The sequence below is a fragment of the Chionomys nivalis genome, chromosome 22, assembly GCF_950005125.1.
Source record: "Chionomys nivalis chromosome 22, mChiNiv1.1, whole genome shotgun sequence".
Lineage (NCBI taxonomy): Eukaryota > Metazoa > Chordata > Mammalia > Rodentia > Cricetidae > Chionomys > Chionomys nivalis.
The window spans coordinates 13,685,953-13,711,872 of NC_080107.1; the positions used below are offsets into that span (position 1 = coordinate 13,685,953).

The following is a 25,920-nucleotide window of genomic DNA, read 5'->3' on the forward strand; positions in this document are numbered from 1 at the left end:
CCTTCAGAGTAAGGGCAAAGGTGTGGGCGTGGGGTGGTGGAAATGGGTACGGGACCAGCATTACGGGAAGCACTCACTGATGTAGGTCTGCCGCCGATTTCATGCTCTCTGAGGCCCAGGCCCAGGCAGTGCTGAGACAGCTAGATACACAAATGGGGGTGGGGTGGGGTGTCAATTACTAGTGAGCGCTGAGAAATCAAGCATTACAGTCCACAAACTGCCTCCCCTCATATTCATTCCCTTGCCGGAGCTTCAATTTCTCCGTGAGATTAAATCCAGCCAGTATATTTATTTGCACCACAGACATTATACATACTGCCTTTTCCCGGTCCTTCTTTTTTTTTTCCACTTAGATTTTCATCTTCTATTTTATCTATGCAGAAAATTAGGGAGATAAAGTGGCCAAGGAAAGGAACAGGTGAGGGAGAGGAATTTAGAAAACCCTCACAGAAAAGCTTTTCAAGTCCCTCACTTTACAGATGAATAAACCAAGCCTTAGAGGATGTAAGTGACACAGGATTTGAGCCCAAGTCCCTGGCTCATTGTGCGTGCTGATCTTGGGGTTGGAGTCCAAATCCTGCACAGGGCTAACTTTTAAGACAGCCTCACATCTTTCCTGGTCCTGGAGGCAGAGGGAGGACAAGGAAGCCTGATGTTCTCTTCTCCCATAGCAGGGGTCGGCTCTTAGTTGTCTGTCAGGCGCCCTTGGAAGTCAGGACAAGTAGTCTTAGTTAACTGCAGGGACAGAGCACATGCCACTTTTGATGGAGAGGAAGAGAGGAAGGGGCATTCCTGCCAGAATCAGACCAGAGCAGAAGTGCACCTCCAGTGGCCGAGTCCTCATCCTGCCCTGGGACAATGGGAAAACCAGATCAGAGGCCAGGGTTTCTGCAATCTAAACCAGCTCCAGAGTGTGCCTACTGTGTGTTTCTAGTGCAGGAAACCACAGGAAGGAGAAAACTAATCTACATTCACATGACAGGGGTCAGTGGTTGTTTGGCGGCGGTGGTGGGGGCATGGATGCAAACAGGAAGAAGCAACTTGGGGTGTGCTGAAAATGTCTGACTTTGGTCGCGGTTAGTTAGGTAGTACACACATCTGTTAAACTGGATGGACCAAACCCTGTACTTAAAATAACTGCTGCTGGATGAGGTGGCTCATTCCCATAATCCCAAGCAACCGGAATGTGGAGGCAGGAGGATCAGGTTATCTGAGTTGACATAAAGAATTTGCGATCAGCTTGGGCTACAGGCGGCACTACCTCCAACAGCAAATGAGTGTTCACTATTTCGTGTAAATTAACCCAAATATAATTGTGTTTATTAAGGCTATGAGGAGCATTCATTAAAGAGACCCTCCCAGGTGATTGCACAGCCGCTGGACAGCCTGACAGGAAGTGCATCATGTGACCTCAGAGAGCCCAGAGCACAGGTCTGAAAGGAGATATCCCTGTCCCTGATTTCCTTTGTGACTCACTCAGGCTTTTCTGAGCCTCATCTAACTAATCTTATGAAATAAGACATTGGGATCTCTGTGTAAGCATCTAACACAGATTTTGACCTAAATTTTATCACTAAATACCACACTAGTGCTGGCTCACTGGCCATTGTGAATGTGTCTGCCATTTTGAAGCTAAGGTTGCCATGGTGGGAACTGAATCATTAGAACCAAAATTAAAAGTTTCCCTCCTCATCACGTGGTCTGTTAAGCACACTTGCATTTAATTCAGTAACTGTAAGGAATGGGTTTTATTTCTGTTTTTATGTTAGTATATTTATTATCATTATTTATGTTGTCTTTTAGAAAGGGTCTTACACTACAGCCGCATTGGCCTGAAATTCTCTGTATAGCCTAAGCTGGCCTCAAACTCATGGCAATTCTCCTGCCTCAGCAGATTTACTTCAGCGCCACGGCATATCAGCTTCATTTTCATCTTAAAGAGACATTTAGACAGAAGATGAGTTGTCCCAGACCACTAGCCTGAGAAGTAGTATAACTAGAGTTTAAACTGGACTGTCTAAGCGGAGGTCAGTCTAAACCCAACCACACTACTGCACGGACTCATTTGTAATCTACCAAGATAATCACCCTAAAAATAAAAGTGGAACAAGAACCGGAGCAGTTTCAAAGCAACTTGCTATTATCACCATGGTGCCCAGGCAGGAGTGAGAAATTGGTTCCAGAAGTCTTTTTCCCCCTGAATTTCCCCTCTTTCATCATCAACACGAGGACCCTCAGCAAGAACCCTGCGAGTTCAGAGTCTCATCTGCACACAGTAGTACAGAAGCAGCGTCGTAGCAAGTTTTCAATAACGGACCATTTTAGTGTTGCAATATACTGTGTGCTTGACCTCACACGTCATACTGTGTGCTTGTCCTCACACGTCATACTGTGTGCTTGTCCTCACACGTCATACTGTGTGCTTGTCCTCACACGTCATACTGTGTGCTTGACCTCACACGTCATACTGTGTGCTTGTCCTCACACGTCATACTGTGTGCTTGTCCTCACACGTCATACTGTGTGCTTGTCCTCACACGTCATACTGTGTGCTTGACCTCACACGTCATACTGTGTGCTTGTCCTCACACGTCATACTGTGTGCTTGTCCTCACATGTCATACTGTGTGCTTGTCCTCACATGTCATACTGTGTGCTTGTCCTCACACGTCATACTGTGTGCTTGTCCTCACATGTCAAGTCCTCCACACAGTTTGCCTCATTTATCATTCAGGCTGCACGTCATGCTATAACCCACATACACACTCAAATGCACAGATGAGCACATCTGCCCCCTGTACAGGAAGACATGGAGGCAAAGGGAGACCAAAATCCTTGTCAAAAGTCACAGAATAGAGATAATACAGAATTTACACTTCCCGTCTCTAAGACCTCTTGGCTCCACCCTTCTCCCTAGATGGCATTATCAAACCAATGGTGGGCTCAGGAGCCATAAAGTCCCAGGATGAGTCTAACTGGACAGCTTATTAACTGCATGATGGGAGTTTTATTTCAGCTGTTCAGACTCAAGTCCTCATCCGTAAGGAGGATAATCATAAGAACTTTCAAGGATTGTTGTGAGGATTAAATAGGAATATCCACTAAGCATTTGAGGCACTTCCTGGCCATGCTTGGTAGGATTGTACCTGCCGTGCATATGGTAAAAAGCTGAGAGTGAGGGTTTTTTTTTTCACTTTTAATGTTTTACAAAGGATTTTTGCCTTCCCTTTGTCATCATACTTACTTTTTCTTTGTGCTCTGTAGTGCTTTGCTCAGCTTGGCTGCCAGTTTCTGAAGTCCTTTGGCATAGTTGATCTCCAGGTTGGCCCTATGAGCAAAGGACTTGTTATGTAGGATATACTGGTCAGAATCAGCAAGAGCACATATAGACAAAGATAAACACGGAGTGGGGGAGGGAGGAAGAGATAGATAGATAGTAGATAGATAGCTAGATGGTAGGTAGATAGATAGACGGTAGTGAGATAGATAATAGGAAGATAGATGATAGATATAGATAGACAGATGATAGATGATAAATAGATAGATAAATGGTAGATAGATATGATAGAGAAATAGATAATAGAAAGATAGATGATAGATAGATAGATAGATAGATAGATAGATAGATAGATAGATATACAAGTATACTCTCTCACACACATATACTCAGACACAGACACTCAGACACACAAATACAAACACTCTGACACATAAAAGGTCAGGATGAAAATTCAGTGTCTTTACGAGGATGAGATATCTATTGACGTAAGGATTCTCTTGTCTTTTGGCAAACCCTTAAGAATATCAAAGAGGATCCCCAAGGAGAAAGTACTCTACTAAACTCTCTTTCCACCGATGCTATCTATGAGTTGGATTGCGCCTCCCTCAAGGAGTACTGAACCCCAGCATCTTGGTTACTTTTTTATTGTGTGATCTGACCAATGCAATGTCAACAGAGAAGGCTTCATTTTGGCCCACAGTTTGAGTATACAGTCCATGGTGGTAGGGGCATACTGCAGCTGATCACACCGTGTCTGCAGTCACAAAGCAAACAGAGCGAACCCAGGTACTCAGCTCGTGTTCTCCTGTCTACTTGGTCCAGAACCCTAGCCTGTGAGATTGTGCAACATGCGTTGGTCTCCTCACCTCAGTTAAACCCTTCTGACAACGCCATCATAGACATGCCCAGAGATACATCTCCTGTGTGATTTTAGGTCCTGCCAGGTTGGCAATATTGATCACCACACACAGGCTATGTGAATGTGTCTTCTTTGGAACTAGGTTCTGTGAAGGAGATCAAGTTTAGACAAGGCCCAAACAGAATTTGATGTGTCCTTATAAATAGGGTGGGGAGGGAGAGGGGCACTGGACACAGAGATGGGCATGTGCGTGGGAAAAGACCCTGTGAACATGAAAGTGGGAACCAGAGGAAGATCTACAACCCAAGGCATTAGCAGCAAATCATCAGAAGCTGGGAGGGGACGTGAGACAGCATGAAGTGTCTTCGTGAGGAAGAGGTATCTAGCAGGAACCAAACTGATCAAACCAATGAAGCCTTAATCTCATCAGAGCTCCGGTCTCCAGAGCTATTACACAGGGAGTCTTGTCCTTCACGCCACCCAGTCTCTGCCACTTCATTAGAATAAGCCTAGACACCTGGTACAGCTAGTAAGTTGCACAGTCATCACTAAACCCATCAGCTCGATGTCCCAAATAGAAGCTGGAAATAAAATGATACGTATGATTGAGATAGCCACGTGGTAGCTTCAGAGGGCGCCTGCTGCCTTTAGCTCCCAAGGAACTGATTAGAGGCAGGTGCCCGGCTCAAGCGGCATTATGGTAGAAACCTGAGGGGCTCTTCCGTTACTTTCTATGCAGGGCAAGATATCAGGAAATCATTGGTTCTTGGAGAGATCAAATTATCTCTTCTTAAAATTATTTTACCACTTCCTCGTTATAGGTCCATCTCTAGCTACAATGAGGTTATGCTTCTATTCACCTCCCCTCCCCACACGCCCTCTTTTCCAAGATGACTTCTATCCACTTTAAATTTTTTTAAAAAAATATTTATTTGTTTGTACATGAGTGTGAGCACACCACAGTATACACTCAGAGCTCAGAGGACCACTCGAAGGAATCAGTTCTCTTCCTCCACTGTGTAGAGCCTGGGAATCAGAGTCGGTCACCACCAAGTCCTTTGACGGTGATGAGTGCCTTTATCCCCTGAGCCACCCCTCCAGAGCATTACATCTGATGAATGCATACTTTTGGACTCACAGTGCTAGACACAAAACAAATAGTAAATATTAATTTTTTGAGGATGATGATGATGGTGACGGATTGAAAGGCTCTTTAGGTATTTAGGGAGAAGCGTGTAGTCCTCTATGCCATTGTCTCCTCGTAAGGTCTTCTAGGCCAAGAGGGGGATGCTGACAGGGACAGCTTCTCCTTCACAATTCAATTTCCCTTCCAGAATGTTCTTACAGGCTCTGCGAAGGGGCTCAGAGGCCAAGTGAGAGTGGCAACTATCCCAAGGAAATACTTCTTTCCTTAGCATTAGTAATGTCATTAGATTCATAGGGAAAGAAGGTGGGGTTTTGGTGTCGGGAGGAGGCTCTTGGCTTGCTTTCAGATCATTGGCAGTTTCTAAGTCTGGCCGTCTCTGCTCCTGAACGCCCACCCCTATGCATTCTCTTTCTCCTTTTCCCACCCCCTCTCCACAATCTCAGGTTGACCTTGAACTTGATGTGTAGCTTGGGTGACCTTGAATTCCTAATTTTCTTGCCTCAACCTCCTGGGTGCTGGGATTATAGGCATGTATCACATTAGCTAACTCTCCCAGACTTTCTATCAAGAAGGTAGAGTCCCACCTGAGGAGGTTCATTAGCCAAGCCGGGATTTCTTCCATTAGTATCAGTGTCAGGGCAAATCTGTGAGTCTCCAAATTAAAAAGCCGTCTCCCACACATGACAATTATGTATCAAACAAATGCCCTCCGTACACCGAAGGGTGTGTACTTTGTGACTCCGCAGACACTTGACCTGCGCTCTGTTTATTCACAAAACAGCAACACCCACCCTTTATCGGGCCGTTATACTACGCAAGACACTATTATAAGCATTGTAGCTCTTTCCTCTAAAAAATTATTGCCTTTATTTAGCATGGGGAGGGGGCACCACAGCACAGATTTGGAGGCCAGTGGGCAGCTTGATGGATTTGGTTCTGTGATTTCACTGTGTGGGTCTGAGAAGCAAACAGGTTGTTAGACTTGACAGCCCGCCCTTTACTCACTGAGCCGTCTCTCTGGCTCATTTTTATTCATGTTGAACCTACAATGACTTGCTTGAGGTGGACACGATCTTTCTGACCATTTCCAGGAGGGAGCACCAGGCCTGGAGTTGGATTGGTTGGTTGCTCTGCTGAGGACACGTGAGAGGGAGGTGATACAGCTAGCTTCCAAATCCGAGCTACTTAACCATGCTCCTCCCCTGACTCAGATGTGGAGAATGGCTGTGGCTATTGCCAGGGGAGTCAGACAAAAGCGCATTTTAAAACTTCTAGTGCCACTCCAGTGTTAATTACAGCGTTGTGACTCACTGAAGCTCCCACGGTGTGGCCACTAGGAAGGCCACTGCCAGCTATCCCAGTGCACATGTTAAGACTCTCTGCTCCCGGGCCCTTTCCCGAGGCACTCATGTATTGTAAATTGGTTGGGGAGTGGGGAGAATGATGATCTGGCTAAGAGGCAATGGAGGAGGACTCTGATCTCAAACACCATTCATTAGGTTACTTGTTAAGGCCAGGCTGAGTCGGACCCAGTGTCTCTGACCAGTCAAATTGTGTTCTTTATCTCTCTGCTTGCAACTTATTAATGACCACCGAGGACTTTAGAATCAGCCAAACAGAGCAGGCTGTATCCATCCACTTTTGTCTTCTGATTTCTAGAGCCCCAACGGGGGGGCTGATCATCAGAAGGAACTGCAATGACAAACAGGGAGGAGGGGAAGGAGGAGGTGGTATGGGATATTGTCCTTCAGGCCCTCAGAGGCTTTTACCTTAACAGATGTCCATAGCTAAATTCCTAGCCAATGACCAATTTCCTATCCAATGGCTGGATTTGTCATTCTCATGGGAAGTCATGTTCTAAGAGACAAATATGATATCTGTCATTTTTGTAGGTCTGAATGATTGTGTGTGTGTGTGTGTGTGAATGGAAGCAAAGACTACTATGTGGTGTTCTGTGATGTATGTGTAAGTGGCACACATTGTGTGTGTGCATGTGTGTGTGTGCAGTGGGTTGTATGTATATGCAGGCATCCCAAAAGGATACCCTTCAATCTTTTCAGGCTACCTACCAAATAGACTGGATGTTGGCATTTTCTTGATGTAGCACAGAGACTGGTTTCATATTCTCTCTCTCTCTCTCTCTCCCCCCCCCCCTTTATCCCACAGGACAGGGCTTCTCTGAGCATCTTCTCTGTAGACCAGATTGGACTCGAACTCAGAGATCTGCCTACCATTGCCTCCCAAGTGCTGGGCGTGCACAACCACAGCCTGGCACCATCATCCACTCTTTTGAAGGGAGCTGCTTTATCACGTTCCCCAGTCACAAAGCAATACATGTGCAAAAGGAATCCAGAGGGGCAGAGCTAATCTCAAATCAGGTCTTGGAATTTTCTTTCTCTTGGGTAAAACAACCCAAGGAAGAAGACAGGAAGCACAGGGAACTCGATATTCTCACCCTCTCCCATCGTTTCCTTCCACTCTACAGACATCATTTCTCACGTGAATGAAGAGGCTTGTCTAGGCCACGGCTTCTTCATGTGTAAAATTGATAGTGTGCATGTATATCCCGTCTGCTGGGTATATATTTTAGCTCAAAATATTCCAGTGAATTTTAATGATTCTGAGCCAGCGAAATGACACTTTGACTTTGAACCCATTTATGTTTTAGTTTCCTCTCAGCCTGCAAGGCAAGTCGATATATTTTCATTACTAGTCATGAGAACCAACCAATAAGTCAAAAACCAGTGTTTGACCTAGATCTTAAAATAAACCACGCCTTTGGCACTGCGAAGGCTGTAAAATCCGTGCTCTTGGATCTGGTATTTTCAATGCAGCACAGGTTAAGCTGTGAGACTAGGTGGCTGTGTTCAGTTCAGAGGATCCCGCTGTGATAAACTTATGCAAAATAATTGTTCAAAGCCCTCTAGTTTCCTCTGTGTCTATAAAGAATTTGTTGAAGCTGAATGAAGGTCTTCTCATGCTGAGGGAAGCAGACGTCTGTGCCCTCCTCTGTAGGAATTAAGGATTTTAGTAATCTCAATAGATTGTTCCCATATTGTCTTCCACGTCACCATTTGAGCCAGAACCAACTTCCAGTTGAGGCTGAGTAAATGGATGTTTTCCCTTCAAGTCTTATCATTTTTCCTTTAAAAGGTAGCCGCAGCTCTTCTTACAAATAAGTTGTACATAAAAGTTACCAGAAGCTGGGTGTCTGCTGCATGCCCATAATCCCAGCCCTGTATGGGCTGGGAGAAGAGAACCAAGTGTTAAGGCCAAGCTAGTCTACATAATGAGTTACAGTTCAGCCAGGGCTTTATAGAGAGCAAGATTCAAGTTCAAATAACTCCACCCACTTCTTAAAGGTGACCAGAGACCTTGGGTGACTGTTCTGCAACTGTGTAGGTCCCCTGTTTCACAAGAGCATCTGACTGGGGGTAGCATGGATGGAGACAGAAATACAATCCACTTGCATCCTTCTTATTAAGATGCTCAAAGCTGCATCTTCCCAGAGGAACGCCTGTTCAAATCCAAGCAGAAGCCTCTCAGCTTGCTGGTTGAGGCCCTGGTCTTATCTCTAATGCATCTGTTATACTGAGAACTTGGAACAGAGAGTTCAGGATGTGGGGGATAAATGTATTTACTGGGCCATAACTGATTTAAAAAAAAAGTAGAAACATATCAGGCATATTGTGGGTGGGGGTTGGGGGAGAATAGGGACCTTTTACAACATTTGAAAGCAATTACCTGGCCTTGTCTCCTGGGTCATATGAGTTGGATTGTATTTGATTAGATAGGAGATGGGCAGCCTGCTGTCTTGCTAGGTAGTAAATTTTATACCCTCATTTGCCCCACCCGAGACTGGCCATTTAGAGTGAGGTACCAAGGTTTAATAATTAGACTCTAATTAAACATGACATCATAAGTTACTGGGTCAGGCTCCATACACTAGGGGTTTGATTGACCCAGTCTTGTCCTAGGTTACTATCCTGAAGCCCTGTAATTTCTGGCTGAGCAGAGGGTTCGAGTTTGTTGGAAAGGAAGGGATAGGGATTGTTTTTATATTTTGGGTCTTTGTTATCTCCAAGGTATTTTCTATTGTGACCTTGATGCTGTTTTGTTTGTTTATTTGTTTCTTTTTTTCTTTCTTTCTTTTTTTTTTTTGATACAGGGTTTCCCGTGTAGCTTTGGAGCCTATCCTGGAACTCACTCTGTAGACCAGGCTGACCTCAGACTCACAGAGATCCACCCACCTCTGCTTCCCGAGTGCTGGGATTAAAGGTGTGTGCCACTGCTATCCAGCTGTGACTTTGATCCTGTTGAAGATCCTACAGAGACTCCTTTAGGATGAAATTTGGACTTTATAGTATTTTGTAAAGAACTGGAGATTTAGACTTTCCCTTCTGCCTCTCTTTCCCCTCCCCATGATCCTTACCCCCCCCTTCTTACTGCATCCCTTGTCCCAGCACCCCACATTATCCATTCAATGGGCCATTGTGTGGGCACATCCTGGCCTTCCGGGGCTGGCTCTGGTAAATCTACTCTTCACGGGTCAGTGCTTCATTGTGGGAGACCATCTTTAACTCAGGTCTCTGGTCTGAAACTTCCTTCCAGTCTGTGTGTAGAGTCGCACCCATCTCTGCTGTAGCTCTTACTGCCTTTGTCTTATGAGGCTTTCCCACCTGTATCTAATGCAAATACAATGTATCATTGATTTGTATGAAATGCACCTGCACATTTAAGAGAAAACCGCCCTGGCCTTGTAGCTGAGGGAAGACACTTAAGGAAAGATAATTGTACCCCTCTGTTTGGTTATCAAATGGTTGAAACAATGCACCTCGAGAAACTGAAATTTCCCAAAGTCTTAGACTGAAAAAACGAAAAGGCTGTGACCCTGGTACCCACCAGAAGGGGTGCTTGTCCCCTTGAAATAGAGTTTTAGTTCAGACAATTCAGTTTGTTAGACCACAGTGCATAACTAGAGCTGAGGCAGTGATGGGCCAGTGGTGGGCATGACCACGCCTTGACAGAAATGCTTAGTTATGTGTACCTCTAGCCAGAAGTAGAAACTTCCAGCTCAACCTCGCGTCAGTCACCCTGGAGATGACCTTCTGGGTCACTGGATGTCCTTGTTTGTATTCGCTCTCCTCAAAGTAGCCACGATGAATAAATATCCTTTCTTTGCTTTTCATAGTTGCTTCTTTCTCCACCCCCACGTGTGTGTGTGTTTACTCAAGTGTGCCACCGTGTGTGTGTGTACCACCGTGTGTGTGTGTGCCACTGTGTGTGTGTGTGTGTGTGTGTGTGCAGGTCAGAGGACAGCTTTCAGAAATCAGTTCTCTCCTTCTGACTGTATGCTGGAGATGGAGTTCAGATAGTTAGGTTCGGTGGTGAGCATTTTACCTGTTCAGCCACCTGACCAGCTCTGGTTTTGTTTTTTGTTTGTTTGTTTGTTATTTTTGCTTTGTTTTATTTTGCTTGAGCTACAACCTCACTACAACGCCTGGATAGGCCTTGACCTTGCAATCCTCCTGCCTCAGTCTCCCAAGCGCTAGGATTATGGGCAAGCACCACTGCCTTAAACAAGAGCCAGCCTTTTGTGGTCTATAGGATTAGGGAAGCCATAGAATGAGGAAAGTGAAACTGAACTGGGCCAGGTGCACGGCAATCACTGGTCCTTGTGGACTAGTTTTGTGGAGTCAGTTCAAGAACAGGGGGAAGAGGTAGCAACCTCTGAATCATTTCATTTGGCCCCACCCAGGGCTATGATACAGCATCTATCTTTGCCAACGGACTCATAAGAATGTGGAGTAAAAGTACACCATGAGGAAACATCCATACATTAATAAAGTACGTATGTCTACTAGAAATGGTTCTCTGGATATGTATCCCTCAGGCTAGCTGCATAACTGGACAGTTGAGCCAACCCAGGGATCTGGCATCTTAAGTAGGAGGGGTCACTTCAAATGAACAATTACCAGGAGCCAGTCAATATCAAGTACCCCAGCAGTGGCATCTTGTTTGAGGGAAATAATTTGGCTCTTCCAGGTTAAATGTCTGTCTCGTGGCCTTTCAGCATTATTTGAGGTCTTCCTAAAGCATTTATAGCCATTCTTCGCATTTAATGCTATGCAGCTTTTGACTCAGACTTATGTTGCAGTTTTGGCCTACAGCATCCGATAGATATTCAGATCCTAAACCTGGTCCATGAGGAAGCAAAACCATGAAGAGAGATAGCTCTACTGCCCAGGGGTTTCACATTTGCCCCTTGAGGATGTGGAGATGGCGGTTTTCACACACTGAGAGGGCAGGTGGTGGTCCTGGCAAGGGACCCCAAGGGAAACACAGGGAGGAAGCCAGGGCTCTGGCTGTAGAGGAAAGTGAGGCTGAACATCTAGAACGGAAGAGAGTGGTGAGACGGAGGCTTCTCAAATCCTGTGAGTTCACCCTGGAGCCTCCTGTAGTGTGGCCCATTTCCACCTCCTGGCTTCGTGGATGTCTATCTGGCACTAATTCTGAACTCTTGGACACCAAATAATCCAGACCAGTTGACCACTATCTCAGTCACCTGCATGGCTAATCAGTATATAATTCTCTCTGCTTTTAATGGAGAAGAGACTTTTATCTAAGCAAAGAGTTGCATTTATAGACTAGTTAGCTGATCTTATTTAAAAACAATTTCCTTTGAGACTAATAAAAATCATTTCTCATAGAAAGAAACATTGTCTTAGATTACCCCACCTCCTATTCTCTCTTGGAAAATCAAAGCAGCTTAACTATTAGAATGGAAATATATCTCACTTAAACTTTTATTTTCTTTTTTATTCCATTTGACAAACTCGCACTTTTCTTCATAAAAACGTCTTTAGAGCTCTCCTGGTCATTTATTGTTCTGATAAAACTAATGTGCTCTTTTGATATTGATTTGCTAATGAGGGATGCTCTTAACTCATGATCTCTTTTCTATATGGCGCATATATAAAGTGTGCGTACATGCGTGGTGCTCCGGGGATTGAACCATGGTCTCACACCTGCTGCACAAGCACTCCATCACAGAGCTTTGTTGCCAGCGCTACAATATTTTAAAGTTGAAACTGTTTCCCTTTAAAACGCAACAATCTTTATTGGAAAAGTAGCTTTAGAATATTTATTATAGAGATAGCTACCGTAGAGTCAAAGCCTAAATGCCCCCTTTATAAGCCAACGTTTTTCTCTGGTTCTTTCATTTTAAGCCGTGCATTCCCTGTCCTTTATTGCCTGAGTTAACTGTGCTCACTTTAGTGCTATGGACATCTTTGTTCACAGTCAAACTTGGTGTTAAGAGGAGATACTAACATTAAAAATGGAGGCTTCCCATCCATCCATCCATCCATCCATCCATCCATCCATCCATTCACCCATCCATCCACCCATCCATCCATCCATCCATCCATCCATCCATCCACCCATCTATCCATTCTCTAGAAAATGACCAAAGAGTTCGAAGACTTGGCTCTAAGAATCTCTTATCATACAATGGGTGAGACACAGCCTCTGTCTTTGTAGCATAAGAGAAAACATAAACGAATAATCGAGGCCAGTGTGAAAAGTACAATAATGGGCATACACATCAGATGTCAGAGTGGGCCCCTGGGAGCGTGCTAAACTTAGTCTGAGGATTAGAGGCTTGCCTGGGTCTTCCTAGGCAGCAGTTCTCTGTGTGGTTTCCTGATAGTTACGGGGCCAGGTGATAAATGGGTGACGGAGCAGGCTCATGATTCAACCCAATTTCTCCAGCACCAAATTTAACACTGTGCTCTGGAAAGCGGCGCAGCTTCTAATCGCCCCTCCAGACATGTCACTAGCTGCGACGGCAGAGGAAGGATTGCTTGTGGCAAATGCACATTTTGTACCTTTGCTGAAGGACGGATGTGATCTGCTTGCAGAAATTCTCTCCATTTTGAGCCAACTCCTTCAGGCTCTTGTATACTTTATTGTACTGGAAAAAATGAGAGGAAAATTATGAGCACCTCCATAGATAGCATACCCATAATTCAGAGCGCTGCTGTCGTGATGACTGCCACCGTAGAGGACTGTGTGGCTGGGGGGGCGCACACAGTTTGGGATGACTTCTTAACTAAACATTAAGTCTCCTCTGACTGGCTATGAAAAAACTCCAGGCATATTTTTCCAAAACTGAAGCTGGCCTGTTGTTTCTATCTATCTCAGTTACTGTTCTATTGCTGTGAAGAAATACATGCCCAAAACTACTTAGAGAAGAAATCACTTAATTGGAAACTTGCTTAGTGTTTCAGAGGGTGAATCCCTGACCATCATGGTGGGAAGCATGGCAGGAGGCAGGCAGGCATGGCCCTGGAACAGAAGCTGAGCTTAAGCTCACAAGCAGGAGGGAGAGAGAGAAACCTCGAAACTTACTCCTAATAACACACCTCCAACAGGGCCACATTTCCTACCCCTTAAATACTTCACCAGCTGGGAAACAAACATTGAAATACAGGAGCCTATGGGGCCATTCTCATTCAGACCACACACTGTCCTAGGTCAGATACAAGCAACCCAACAGAATCTAGTTTTGGAATTTGGTTTTCTGGTGTGGGACGGCTAAAAGCATACTCCACAGTACACCACATCACCACAATGTTGTTCCCCCGACCTATGCACACGACAAGCCCACAGTACAAGTTGTCTAAAAGAATCTGAAATGGAAACTGAAAACACTTAAAGAGCCAAAACTTTTTGAGTTCTGATTTAATGCTATAAACAGAAATTTTCACACTTGATTTAAATGATGAGTCTCAGTCAAAACACAGGCATGAATAAAATCTTGTGTGAGATCATCTCCAGGCTTTGCGTATAGAGTTATGGGGAATATAAATGAATTTCATATTTAAGTTCGGGTTCCATCCCTAAGATGTCTTATTATATTTTAACAAAACTACAAAATCAGAAGAAGAAGAAGAAGAAGAAGAAGAAGAAGAAGAAGAAGAAGAAGAAGAAGAAGAAGAAGAAGAAGAAGAAGAAGAAATTCTAACTCAAATGCACTTAGCTTTCTGTAAATTAGGGAGCATTTTATGTTTCACAAAGATCATGGTCATGTAGGAAGTAATGACACATACCTACACACTCATCTAAATTACAAAGACATCAAACTTCTAATTTGCTTTTTCTGAGCAACTGTTTTCTCATTTTCATAATTTCTTTGGTTATTCTTGGACATTTATTCTTCCATATGAATATTTATCTAATTACGAGATTTTGGAGGTTTTTTTACACCCCTGTCAGAATCCTAATCAAAACCGTATTATATGTGTGTTTATATGAATTAGAAGAAATTAACATTTTAAAATGGTATCTAGATTTCCCATCCAAGAACACAGTGAAAGTCTTTTCATCTGTTTAAATCTTAGTTCATGCCAATAAAACTTAAAAAGTTCTCCATAGGACCTGCAGCTCTTTTATTTGATTTATTTAGAAATAGCTCCTGGGATTAAGCTGTATATTCTTATCATTTTTCCTGTCTGCTTATAGCAAAGCAGAAACAGAGGCCCCACAAGGAACCCAGGGTCCTCGGGCAAGCTAGATTTGGCTGCTTCCTTGCAGAGTGGGGTTTTCTGCTCTCAAGCAAAGATAATCTAGGGTGGAACCAACAGTGCCGATCCCCCCCCCCCCCAGAAGTCAATGAAATGTTTCTTAATGATAGTCTGCCATTCTCACAGCTAGGTGTGTTGCCCAATAGTCATCAGCTGCCCCCATCAGCTGATGAGAGCAGATGCAGAGACCCACAGCCAAACAGTCGGCCGAGCTTGGGGTACTCAGAAGACACAGAAGAGGGAGAGGAAGGATTATAGGAGCAAGAGTTGGGAAAGTAAACCAAGAGAACACAGCCCATGAAATCATCTAAGCAGGGCTCACAGGGGCTCACAGAGCCTGAAGCAGCAATCTTGGGGTCTAATGGGTCTATGCTAGGTCCTCTGCATACATGCTGTGGTTGTTTAGTTTGGGGTTTTTGCGGGACTCCTGACATTGGGAGTGGGGGTGTCTCTGACAGTCTTGCCTGCTCATGGAACCCTTTTCCTACTGCGTTGCCTCGTCCAGCCTTGATGTGAGCGTGTGTGCCTAGTGTTACTGCATCTTGTTATGCCATGTTCAGTTAATATAATTAGGAGACCTGCTCTTTTCTGAAGGCAGATGGGGAACCAGTGGATCTGTGGGGAGATAAAAGGTGGGGACAACTGGGAGGAGGAAGGGGAAGGAGGTTGCAGTGGGAATGTATTGTATAAGGGAATAAAGACAAAGAAAGGAATGGACGCATCAGATTCCATCACCTGAGGACAGCCTTCCCAGGCAGCCTTGCGGTGAGAATAGGAGACTGTGGAAGCATGGGAAGAATGGCTTCCCCATCGTTACTCTGAATAAGAAAGTCACAGAACAAGTTTCTATACCTTGGACTCTTGGGGGTCACTGCAGTTTTTGATGTCTTAGGCCTTCAAAACCCTGTACGACATCTTTTACATTGTCTTCTTGGGAAAAGCTTTGGGAGGCCAGGACATTCTTAGGGGTTAATACCTCATTGTCCTCAGGTCCAGCAATGGAGCTGTGTGGCAAAGCAGATTATCTGTCATCTTTGTCCCTTACAAGCTTCATCTCAACTTAGTTTTTTTTCCTGAGATTTATTTAGTGTGTTATTTTAAATGTATGAATGTTTGGCCTTCAAACACGCACTATGTGCACACCTGGACTATGGAGGTCCGAATAGGGCATCAGAGTCTGGGGAACAGGAGTTCCAGAAGTTGTGTGTAGTGATATTTTATTTGTATCTTAATAAACATGCTTGCCTAAAGATCATAGCACAAAGCTAAGCCACTAGAGGCCAGCAGTGGTGGCACACACCTCTAATCCCAGGACTCAGGAGACAGAAGCAGAAGGATCTCTGTGAGTTCACGGCTACCCTAGGCTACATAAAGTCGATCCAGAAACAGATCCAGGTGGTGATGGCTCACACCTTTGATCCCAGTGTTTGGGAGTCACACACCTTTAATCCTAACACGAGGGAGGTAGAGACAGAAGCAGTATGACTGGGCGGAGGGAGGAATATAAAGAGGAGGGGACAAGCACTGGGGTGTGGAGCCTGCGTTTTGGGGAAACACAGTGCAGTCTAGGCAGTCTGAGAATTTACCCTCCAGGCTGAGCTTCGGTAGGGGTAATAAGGTCTCTCTAGTGGTTTATTAATCTGCTTCTCTCACCTGCAGCTATAATCCCTATATCAGTCTCTGGGTTTTTATTATTCTTGCTACCATGAAGGTTATGGGGATTGAACCCAGGTCCTCTGGAAGAGCAGCCAGGGCCTTTTCCTGAGCCATTTCTCTAGTCCCCTACTCAACTTGTAAGGAAAGAGGTTTCTCAAGTAAAGCACAGCTACGGTTTCTGTTGCCCTTGAGTTATCGGCTGTAGGACTTGGGAGATGACTAATTCACCATATTTTTTTTTCATAGAAAGTATTTGTATTGGAACAAGTGGTAAATGGACAAAGTTCTTCCAGACAGAGAAATGGCCAGTGGTTCTGCTGCCTCAGCCACTCTGGTCAGATCATAGGTTGGAGGGATCCGCGCCTCAAGCAAACCATTTCCTGTGTTCCATTGTGTCCAGGCAATACATCATATTGTTCTTAATTTAATGATCAGATAAAGAAGGATATTCTGTTTATAACAACATGGGATAGAATCTTTATCTTTGACCTTATGTCCAATGTGCTGGAAACTCCGCAAAGCCTGATCCAGACTAAGATAAAGGTGATGTCTATAAATAAAAGAGATGCTAAGACTATTTCTATTTACTCAGCTTAATTTTTTATTTAGAGCCAATGGTCTTGGACTTTTTACTGTGTACCATTTATTCAAAGTTGAACATAAACACACAAAAAAAGTTAAAGTAGACTTCCCTAAATGTTAAAGAAGATCCTATGATTATCTACTCGTGTGTGTGTGTGTGATCAGAAAACCTCACTGTTTCTGCTCAGAGGCAGTGAAATCTCATCACCTTGACTTTGGCTCCTCTGCTTCTGCTCTACTTCCCCTTCCCACACACTTCCACTCATCAGAGGTGACTTTGAAGAGGTCCCATGGGACACACTATGAAAAGCACAGAAGCCCAATCTCTTACTTAGAGTTAAGACTCAAAGAGCTAAAGATGACCTCATTAGACTATGGACAGACTTGTGATTAGAAATGTCAGATAATTAAATCAGCTAGACGATCCATTGGAACCAAATGTCTGCATATAGCTAATCAATATAATCAAACTACACTTACTCAGAGAGCTGACATGTTGGTTCGAGAGGCATCAATGGCTTCCTAATATTATCAAGACGCAAAAAAGGATTCGTTCTGGTGAAAGACATGTGGAAAGTAATTTGAACTGTCTTTTCCTACCCATAGATCCCAGCCCCACAACATCTGCATCCCAGGGAAGAACTCAATGCTGAGTTTATATCGCAAATAAATTTATTTGTACAGGCTCTCTCTCCCCTGGACCATTAATTCACATGATAACATATTATGTTTTTTAAATTCCCTTTATAAATAATTAGTCTGTTTGTAGCCAGGATATTTAGGACATTTCTGAGACTTAAAAAAAAATCTTTTCATTTTTGCACACAAAGGCATGTCCCATCCAGTGCTAGGACAATGTCTCTGATAGACACTTGAAAGCATATTCTGTTGTTTAAATGCTGCTGTTACAATGCAAGCAAACAAATAGCCCACCAAACAGCAAAGCAAAGCATAGTCGTCTAGGCCAGCAGCGTGTGGCATGACGAGGCCGTTGAACTGTAAACATTATAAAACGCTGCTGTTGAACTTGGCCCAGTTGCTCTTTCTGACTTTACACGGTTCGAATGCTTCAAAAGGCTAAATTTAATTGTTCTAGGAAAAACTGTTATTACCCTGGATGCTCGTGATGGTGTGATGGTTAGGAGTTAAAGAAGCAGTGAGGCCTGACTTGAATTTAGCTGCATAAGTTTCTTGGTGCTCTTTCTGTGCCAGGCTGGTGCAACTGATTTCATGTGGGTCCTCACTCACTGGTGGTGATTGTTTCAAAACACTGCCCCTCAAATTAAGGCGTTACCTGTATTTATTAGAGATCTGTTTGGTATTTGAAGCGTTGTGGTAGGATTTCTTAAATCGTAAGAAACAGTACTAAGGAAACAGTACAATCTACCACCACTATGGACTGCACATTATCCACGCCGGACTCCACTTGCCCTTTCCTGTCTCTCAGAGGGGGAGAGGTTCCCAGGAGCCATGAACTTCGGTGCCCTTGGAGTCTGTGCCAGTCACAGCTGGTGAGCCAGGTTGAGCCAGCAATCTAAGACGCTCAGGCTGGCATGTGAACCAGGTTACCAGGATGAGGAGTAGCCTGGTCTTATTTTCGCAGCTGACTGAACAAGCGAATGGGCTGATGTAGGAGCCAGAGGCATGCTCTAACAGGATCCTACCTGCCTTCTTTATGAGTACCTAAAATGCAAACATTTGGTGACAGTTTGAAACTTTCGCTCCATTTGGTCCCTACAGTCTTCTTAAGAGGAAGGGAGAAAGTGGTCATTTTTTTCTTTCCTTTATTTTTTGTTTTATTTTATTTTTTACACGATTGAATCATTTCCTCTGGGAAGAACTTGATGCTATCAACTTCCTTGCTCATGGAGTTGAGGAAGATTTCTTGTGTCTTAGGTCTCAGTGAGACGCTCACAGGCATCAGGCTTGGAGCCAACTCTTTTCCTTTCCAAAATCAGAACTTAAAAAAAAAAACTTAAAAAAAAACAAAAACAAAAACAAAACAACTTAAGAAATAAGCTCTAACACCCTCATGATTATTTAAAAGCCCTACATAGTAACTGCTGCTCTCCAGCTTCTTTTAGTGACAATCACTTGACAGCAGACTTGACCTGACTGCTGGAGGTTGAGGGGCTCCCCCCCACCCCCCGTAGCGGTTCTTTCTCTCACAGAAGCATGGCCCGAATGAGAGTTTCAAGGTTTTTTTTTTTTTGGTACCAAACCCGCTTTCAAAGTTCAGTAAAAAGTTCACTTAGAATATTATTTTCAAATGCAAAAAGGAAAACACCACAGGATTCCAAAGAAACAGAACTACATTGATATATATGTATATTTATAAAAATATTTTTAAGCTTATGATATTGGGTGGATGTTTATATGTACATGCTAAATAGCAAGTCTTAAGAATTACCAAAGTATCTAAATAAGGCTGAGAATAAGCAATACTCTGACATCTACAATAACACTGTTATATAAAAAAAGATCTGTGCTTTTAATTGTTTATACAGTCATAGATACTGTTAGTGGTATTGGATACCCAAAGTTGAAGAAAATTCTACATTTTAGTTAGAATCGTATAAATATAGATCTTCGCCCCATTTATTTGTGTATTTGACTTTGCTCTTGACACACTGAGATTGATACTCAAATCCATTGCTGTGGACCAAGTTAAGAATTACAGCTTAAAACCAGGAGGTAGTGGTGCACACTTTTAATCCCAGCACTCGGGGGGCAGAGACAGGCAGATGCCTGTGAGTTCAGGACCAGTCTGGTCTACAGAGCAAGTTCTAGGACAGGTTCCGAAGCTACACAGAGAAACCCTGTCTCGAAAACCAAGGGGGGAAAAGGAGGTTTAATTGTGCTTTGTGCAAAACTAGGGCCTTTTGAATGGATATTTTGGTAGGTAGTGGGTGTTCTTTCCCAAAACATTCCTCTGAAATCCATGTCCTCATTTTAGCATGTTCCCCATTGTAGAGCATTGTTCCCTCAAGTACAAGCCGAGCTTGTACCAGGAAGTCAACTCGAACATTTGATAAAGATGGAACAATTGCAAATAAATAAATAAATGCTCTGTGGCTTTAGAGAGTTTAGAAGTTCAGGATGAAGGGATATCCGCCTCCTCTTGATTCCCGGATACCTTTGGTGGCAATGGGCCCATAGACATCGCCTTCAGTCATGGGCAAGCACAAACATCCTCCGGGATGCTCAGAATAGGGCAAGGCATCACCTAGCACCCCAGGAAGTAGAGCTCTGAACTGCCACAGAGGTGAGGGGTAGGCTGCCTTGGGGGCTGCTTAAAAGAAAACATTTGCCCTAATGCTGACTTGAAGATAAGTTTTACTACCTACAAAAAAAAAAAAAGTGGTAGACATTTAATCTTTCTTTCTTTCTTTCCTTCTTTCTTTCTTTCTTTCTTTCTTTCTTTCTTTCCTTCTTTCTTCCTTTTCTCTTTTAAAAACTTAGTGCTCTTTCCTTCCTCTCTTTCCCTTTAAAATATTATATTATCTTCGTATTGACTTTCTTTCTAAATAATGGGTAGTACCAGTTTTTGCATCAATGTATCCCATCCCTGCCCCACCTTACCACCCAGTACCAGGGAAAAACATCACCAGACATCCATAGTGAGACAGGAGAAGATTTAAAAATGTCATAGGGAGCAAATTCAGAGAAAGAAGAATGGATTTCCTTAGAAGATTATCTTTAACCACCAATACAGAGGAGACTGAGAATGGGGTACAGTGGGGGGCGGGTCACTCAGTATCATCATGCAAGCACAGTGTTGGATGTTTCGTCATTAAGTACATTTCTCATGCTCCCTGAGGCTGGTGCTACAATCTACTAGACAGTTAGGCGGTTGCCTCACCAGTCACGTGATTCTTGAACTCAATTAGCATAATAGCAGCTACCGTTTTCTCTCTCTCTCTCTCTCTCTCTCTCTCTCTCTCTCTCTCTCTCTCTCTCTCCCAAGCCCATGCTCTCCTCACCCTTTGGTTGACACCCTTTGGTTAAACAAAAGGAAGAAAGGAAGGCAGGAGGCAGCAACCCTCTCTTAAGGTTTCTTTTCAGACCTCCTTCGCCTGTCCACAGGCTTGTTTTTAGTAAAATATTTGAATGACTACATTGATTTACAATGACTACAATTCTTGGCTTCTGAATTCACCAAATTCAGCTTCCTAACGATGCTTGCTGGGGTAAGACATTTGAAATTTCTCGATTACTTTGGTTTTGAGATAAATATATCTTCCCTTTATTCCTATTGCATCCTGTCTCCTACGTCAAATCTCTGCCACTACTGCTGATGACCTTGCTGTGTCTTTGGACTTTTGATCAATTTTGTATTTGGGAGAAAACTCTCAGGACTGGAGCAAGCACAGTGGTGAACTGTCTACCAGGCTGACAGAAAGGGTGTCTGTTCTGTGTCCTGTAGGGCTTAGGATAACAACTCTTAAACTGTTGGATTAAAAAGTGGGTTGGGATGAGGGACGGGGAGGCAATACCTCCTTCCTTGATTTGATCTCTAAGCTAAAATGCACTATAGATAGTCTGTGTACTCCATATCTGGTCAATACACGATGTTGACACTGTTAGTGTGTGCCTTAATGCTACTTCTCAAACAGCCCCGTCTGAATCAGACTCAGATGCGATACACTCATCCAAACCTTTCCCCATCAATTTGAGAATGAGAGACAGCTATGACTGTCACTTTTTTGAGAAAGCTCTATTTTAAACTTAACTGAAGAAAAACTACAGATTTTTTTGTATCTTAGCCAACATCTAAACATGCCTAGTTTCTGATTGTCTCAAATTTCTCTGCCATTACACACACACACACACACACACACACACACACACACACACACACACACCACACTGGTCTACTCACCGAGCAATCCGTCAGTGGGTCCCTCATGTCGAAATGCTCTTTGCTTTGTCTTTTAGCTATACTACAGCATTCTGGACGTTGCAATCAATCAGATTGGGTGTGTTCTGGACTTCCGGGATTCAAAGGGCTTAGAGTACGTCAGTCCTTCTCAAACACACCAAGGAGGAAGTTCCAGCCCTGGACTTTCATCCAGTTTGTTTCCTGAAAAAGCAAAGCACAGCTCGGGGTCAAAAGAGCTTTTGGGAGATGGTGAGAACCAGTTCAGCAAACACTCACAGGGCAGGACACTGAGGCCCTGGGTGTTGCCTTGAGAAGAAGCCCAGAAGCTATGTGGTATTCCCCCGTGATCTGAACATCCAAAATGTTGGTGGGAGCTCACATTTTTCCAGCCTTCTGGTCCAGTCATGGCTTATAGTTTCTGTGTTTTATGCTGCTCTGACTTTTGGGAACTATACATGCTGGATAGGAGAAAAGTGAAAGCCATAGCTGCCTTTCATTCTCCAGATGATGGGAAAAGGTTAGAGTGAGTATATAGCATCCTACTGGGATCCAGACGGGGCTGTAAATAATGTTTTTATCAACTTGATAGGATCTAGAATCATCTAATAGACTAACCTCTGAGCCTACCTGTGAGGGAGTTTCTAGACTGAGTTAACTGAGGTGAAAAGACCCACCCTAAATGTGGGCAGCATCCTCGATGAGCTGGGTCCTAGCCTTGAATAAAAACGAATGAGTGGAACACTAGCGTTAGCTCTCTGCGGCCTGACTGCAGATGCCATAGGACCAACCGCCGCTCCCCCCCCTTCCCTGCTGTGATGGACTGGATGGTACTTCAAACTACAGGGCCCAGATAAACCTTTCCTCCCAGCCTTTGTCAGGAATTTTGCTGCAGCATTGAGAACAGTAACTAACACAGGAGGTTAATTCCCAGTGATGACAAATCTGCCTGGAGCCCTCCCTTTGATATGTAAATTAATGACCCAGACCCCCCCTCACACACACATGATGTACCAAACCTCTATTTCTCCTGCCCCAAGCCACTCAGAGTTAGAATAAGCCTTATAGAACTGTTAACACTCAAGTGTCCAAAAGATTGTTAGGAAGCAAGCCATTCAGGAGCCACCTCTCCAGGCCTAATTGAACCCAGATCCCCATTCTCAGCCCAGCAGAACCAAGAGGCTAGGTATTGATCTGAACTCCAACTTCCAGCCTGTCAAGCACTGATCCCTCTGGGTATTTAGGTAGTGCCCAGAGAAGGAACACGTGGTCTTGGGTTTGCCTGTGTGCCTTTCATCTGTCTTCTCCCTGCCGTGGTCCCTGCTACCCTGGCCACGTGGGAGTCCACCATCTATTAAACTCAGGCATTTAATTTGGCTTAATCTGGTCTAATTGGATTCCTTTGTGCCGGCAGAGAGGCTCTATTAGAAAATATTCCTAACATTCGGTTGTCAATTTAAGCCTATGATTGGCCTTATCTTTCATTGCTCAAAAGGATGAACAGAGCTAGAAATCTCTTATCAGTGACTTATTTTATCACGGCTTTTCTACACCTTTTCTAGTTGGCAGTCCCTAGGTTTATAATTGCCTATGGACTTGTGACGGTCATTTGCAAGGCGTGAGCACCTGCGCTCTGACTTGAGGGCAGGCAAGTATGGGGCCACATTTGACAGTAGTAGCTCTGTCCGCAAAGTCCCCTCAAACACTCCTGGCAGCTTGTCTATGTCCGCCCAGCTGCCACCCCTCCATTCATCTGCCTCTTGGGTCCAGGCTCTCTAGAAGGTACCTGTTAACAGTGTGGGAGGGAGACAGTAAAAGAGGAGAGTTTATAGAAGCCAAGAAATGAAGTCTGAATCAGGAGACACCCTTCACATACCATCGACATTCTCTCCATCGGTTCAGGCATCATCACTGGACGTTACATCCCTGGGCAGACATCATCACTGGAGGTTACAGTCCTGGGTGGCCATCAGGAGACTGGAGTTGTACGGAATATCTCAGCACGATGAAGCTGGTCAGCGTTAAGAAGCTCACATTCCCATTAATGTTTTCTTTAGTTTCAGAGTTTTCATAAACTTGATGAGCCAGAGTTTCAGGTTCTGGGGCAGTTTCTTATCACCTCTGTATTCTTATTTCATTTTCCTGATTTTTTTCATTTTTAATTAAAAATAGATTTTTTATACAGTATATTCTGATTACAATCTCCTCTCCCTCAACTCCTCTCAGATTCTCCACCTCCCCTTTCACCCATATCCACACTCTTTCTTTCTCTCTCTCAGCAGAAAACAAACAGGCATCTCAAAACATAATCACAAAATAAAATAAACTGGAATAGAATAAAGCATACCAACATAAGACAAAGAATCAAAGAAAAGCAGTTCTTTTGATAGTTAAGACTTGATTTTATTTATGTTTTTTTCTTTATACTCTACAGGTCCTTTGGGTATATATTATAGCTTCAGTTTTGTGTTTTTATGGAATTCCTGAGTGTGTGAACGAGTGGGTTTATGTTTCTTGGGCCTTTTCTTGGCTTTTCCTTCTGTTCCTTTGTTTTGTTCTATTTAATGTGTTAGCTTTTGTTTTATCTTATTATATTTTATTACTATGCCTTAGAAGTCTGTTTCACTTTCTTGCTTCTTTTCTTTTGCTTTTTTTTTTTAAAAAAAATTTGAGGCAACTTTTCTCTGTATAGCACTGACTGTCCTGGAACTTACTCTGTGGACCAGCTAGTTTTAAACTCCGAGATCTGCAGGCCTCTGCCTCTAAGGTGCTAGGATTAAAGGTCTGTGTCACCACTGGGCTCCTGTTTATTTTCTAATGAGAGACATAATGGAAATGGTTCCAGGTCGGAGGGGAGGTGGTGGAGGTGGTGAAGAGTTGGGAGAAGTAGAATGAGGGAAAACCATAATCAGGACACATTATGTAAGAAAAAAATCTATTGATTCATTGACAAATCCTCATGTAAGCTGTCGGTTCCCAGGCTCTTCCTGGGCTTACTCACAAGGAGCAGGGCCTTGATGCATCTCTGCAGGGCTAGGCACTGCCTGGTGTAGCAGCTTTCATGGGGTGCTGGGCTGGCTGTTGCCTGAGGCTGTATCTTATTAACCAGCAGCCCAAGCCTACAATTCTGGGGTACATTATAGGAGCATAGAGTGTTAGTGGGAGTTCAAGGGCTTTTGAGGCGCAGACTCACAACTGACTGCCCAGTCACGTTAGCCATGCCTATCTGAGCAAAGCCACCAAGGAGCCCACCCAGATTCAAGGGTGGTGAGCTGAAAGTCCCTTGGCAAAAGGACATAGACACAGAGGGCGTTGGGAACTGGAACCACCTTGTCATTCAGTCTATCGCAATGACTGGTCAATATTTGCTTCTCAGTGACTTGAGAGATAAAGGAAGAAAACACAAGAGGGAATGACTGTTCTCTATCTTCTGTTCCTTCCTGCACTCAGTGGGGTAGGCTTTTGCCAAGAGCACAGACCTTGCATAGGTAGACAAACACAAGAACACATTCCCCAGGGAGGCTGCCTGCAGCTTTGGGAGAGGACATTCCTCTCTGACCTCACAGGCTACTGTGGAGAGTCTCGTGGGGGTGGGGGGAGGAGTGTGGGGTGGGAGCGGTGGAGGGCAGTGGCACAGCAGGTTCTCTGGGGTTTCCTATCAGCTGAGCCAGAGACTGGCTGGTGAACCTTGACAAGGAGGCCAGGTCAACTTAAGTAAGTGTGTTCTGGGATTTAGGAGGAAGCCACAGACTCTGCCTCCTAGGAATGACTAGGAGACATTGGGAGTTGGAGCACGAACCCCTGAGTCAGCAAGATGGGCAGAGAGCCATGTGGCTTCAGAGTAAATGTGAACATGACTCATTTGTAGCCCCAGATGATGAGAGCTATACAGATAGCAAGGCATCTCCATGGAGAAGGCTGATCACAGTC

General features: G+C 44.0%; 1 protein-coding gene across 2 annotated transcripts in view; it reads right to left on the reverse strand.

Moving 5' to 3' along the window:
• Nostrin (nitric oxide synthase trafficking) overlaps positions 1-22,095 on the reverse strand; it is a 50,587-nt gene extending 28,492 nt beyond the window's left edge. The window contains exons 1-4 of one of the 2 annotated variants that reach the window (XM_057755220.1): positions 21,994-22,095; positions 13,176-13,261; positions 3,245-3,328; positions 78-140 (exon numbers count right to left, since the gene is read on the reverse strand). In XM_057755220.1, the coding sequence (XP_057611203.1) occupies positions 78-140; positions 3,245-3,328; positions 13,176-13,261; positions 21,994-22,020 (260 nt within the window). In that variant the 5' untranslated portion in view covers positions 22,021-22,095. The remainder of the gene's footprint in view (positions 1-77; positions 141-3,244; positions 3,329-13,175; positions 13,262-21,993) is intronic. The other variant, XM_057755221.1, reaches the window with a different exon arrangement.
• Between the last annotated feature and the right edge of the window lie 3,825 nt (positions 22,096-25,920).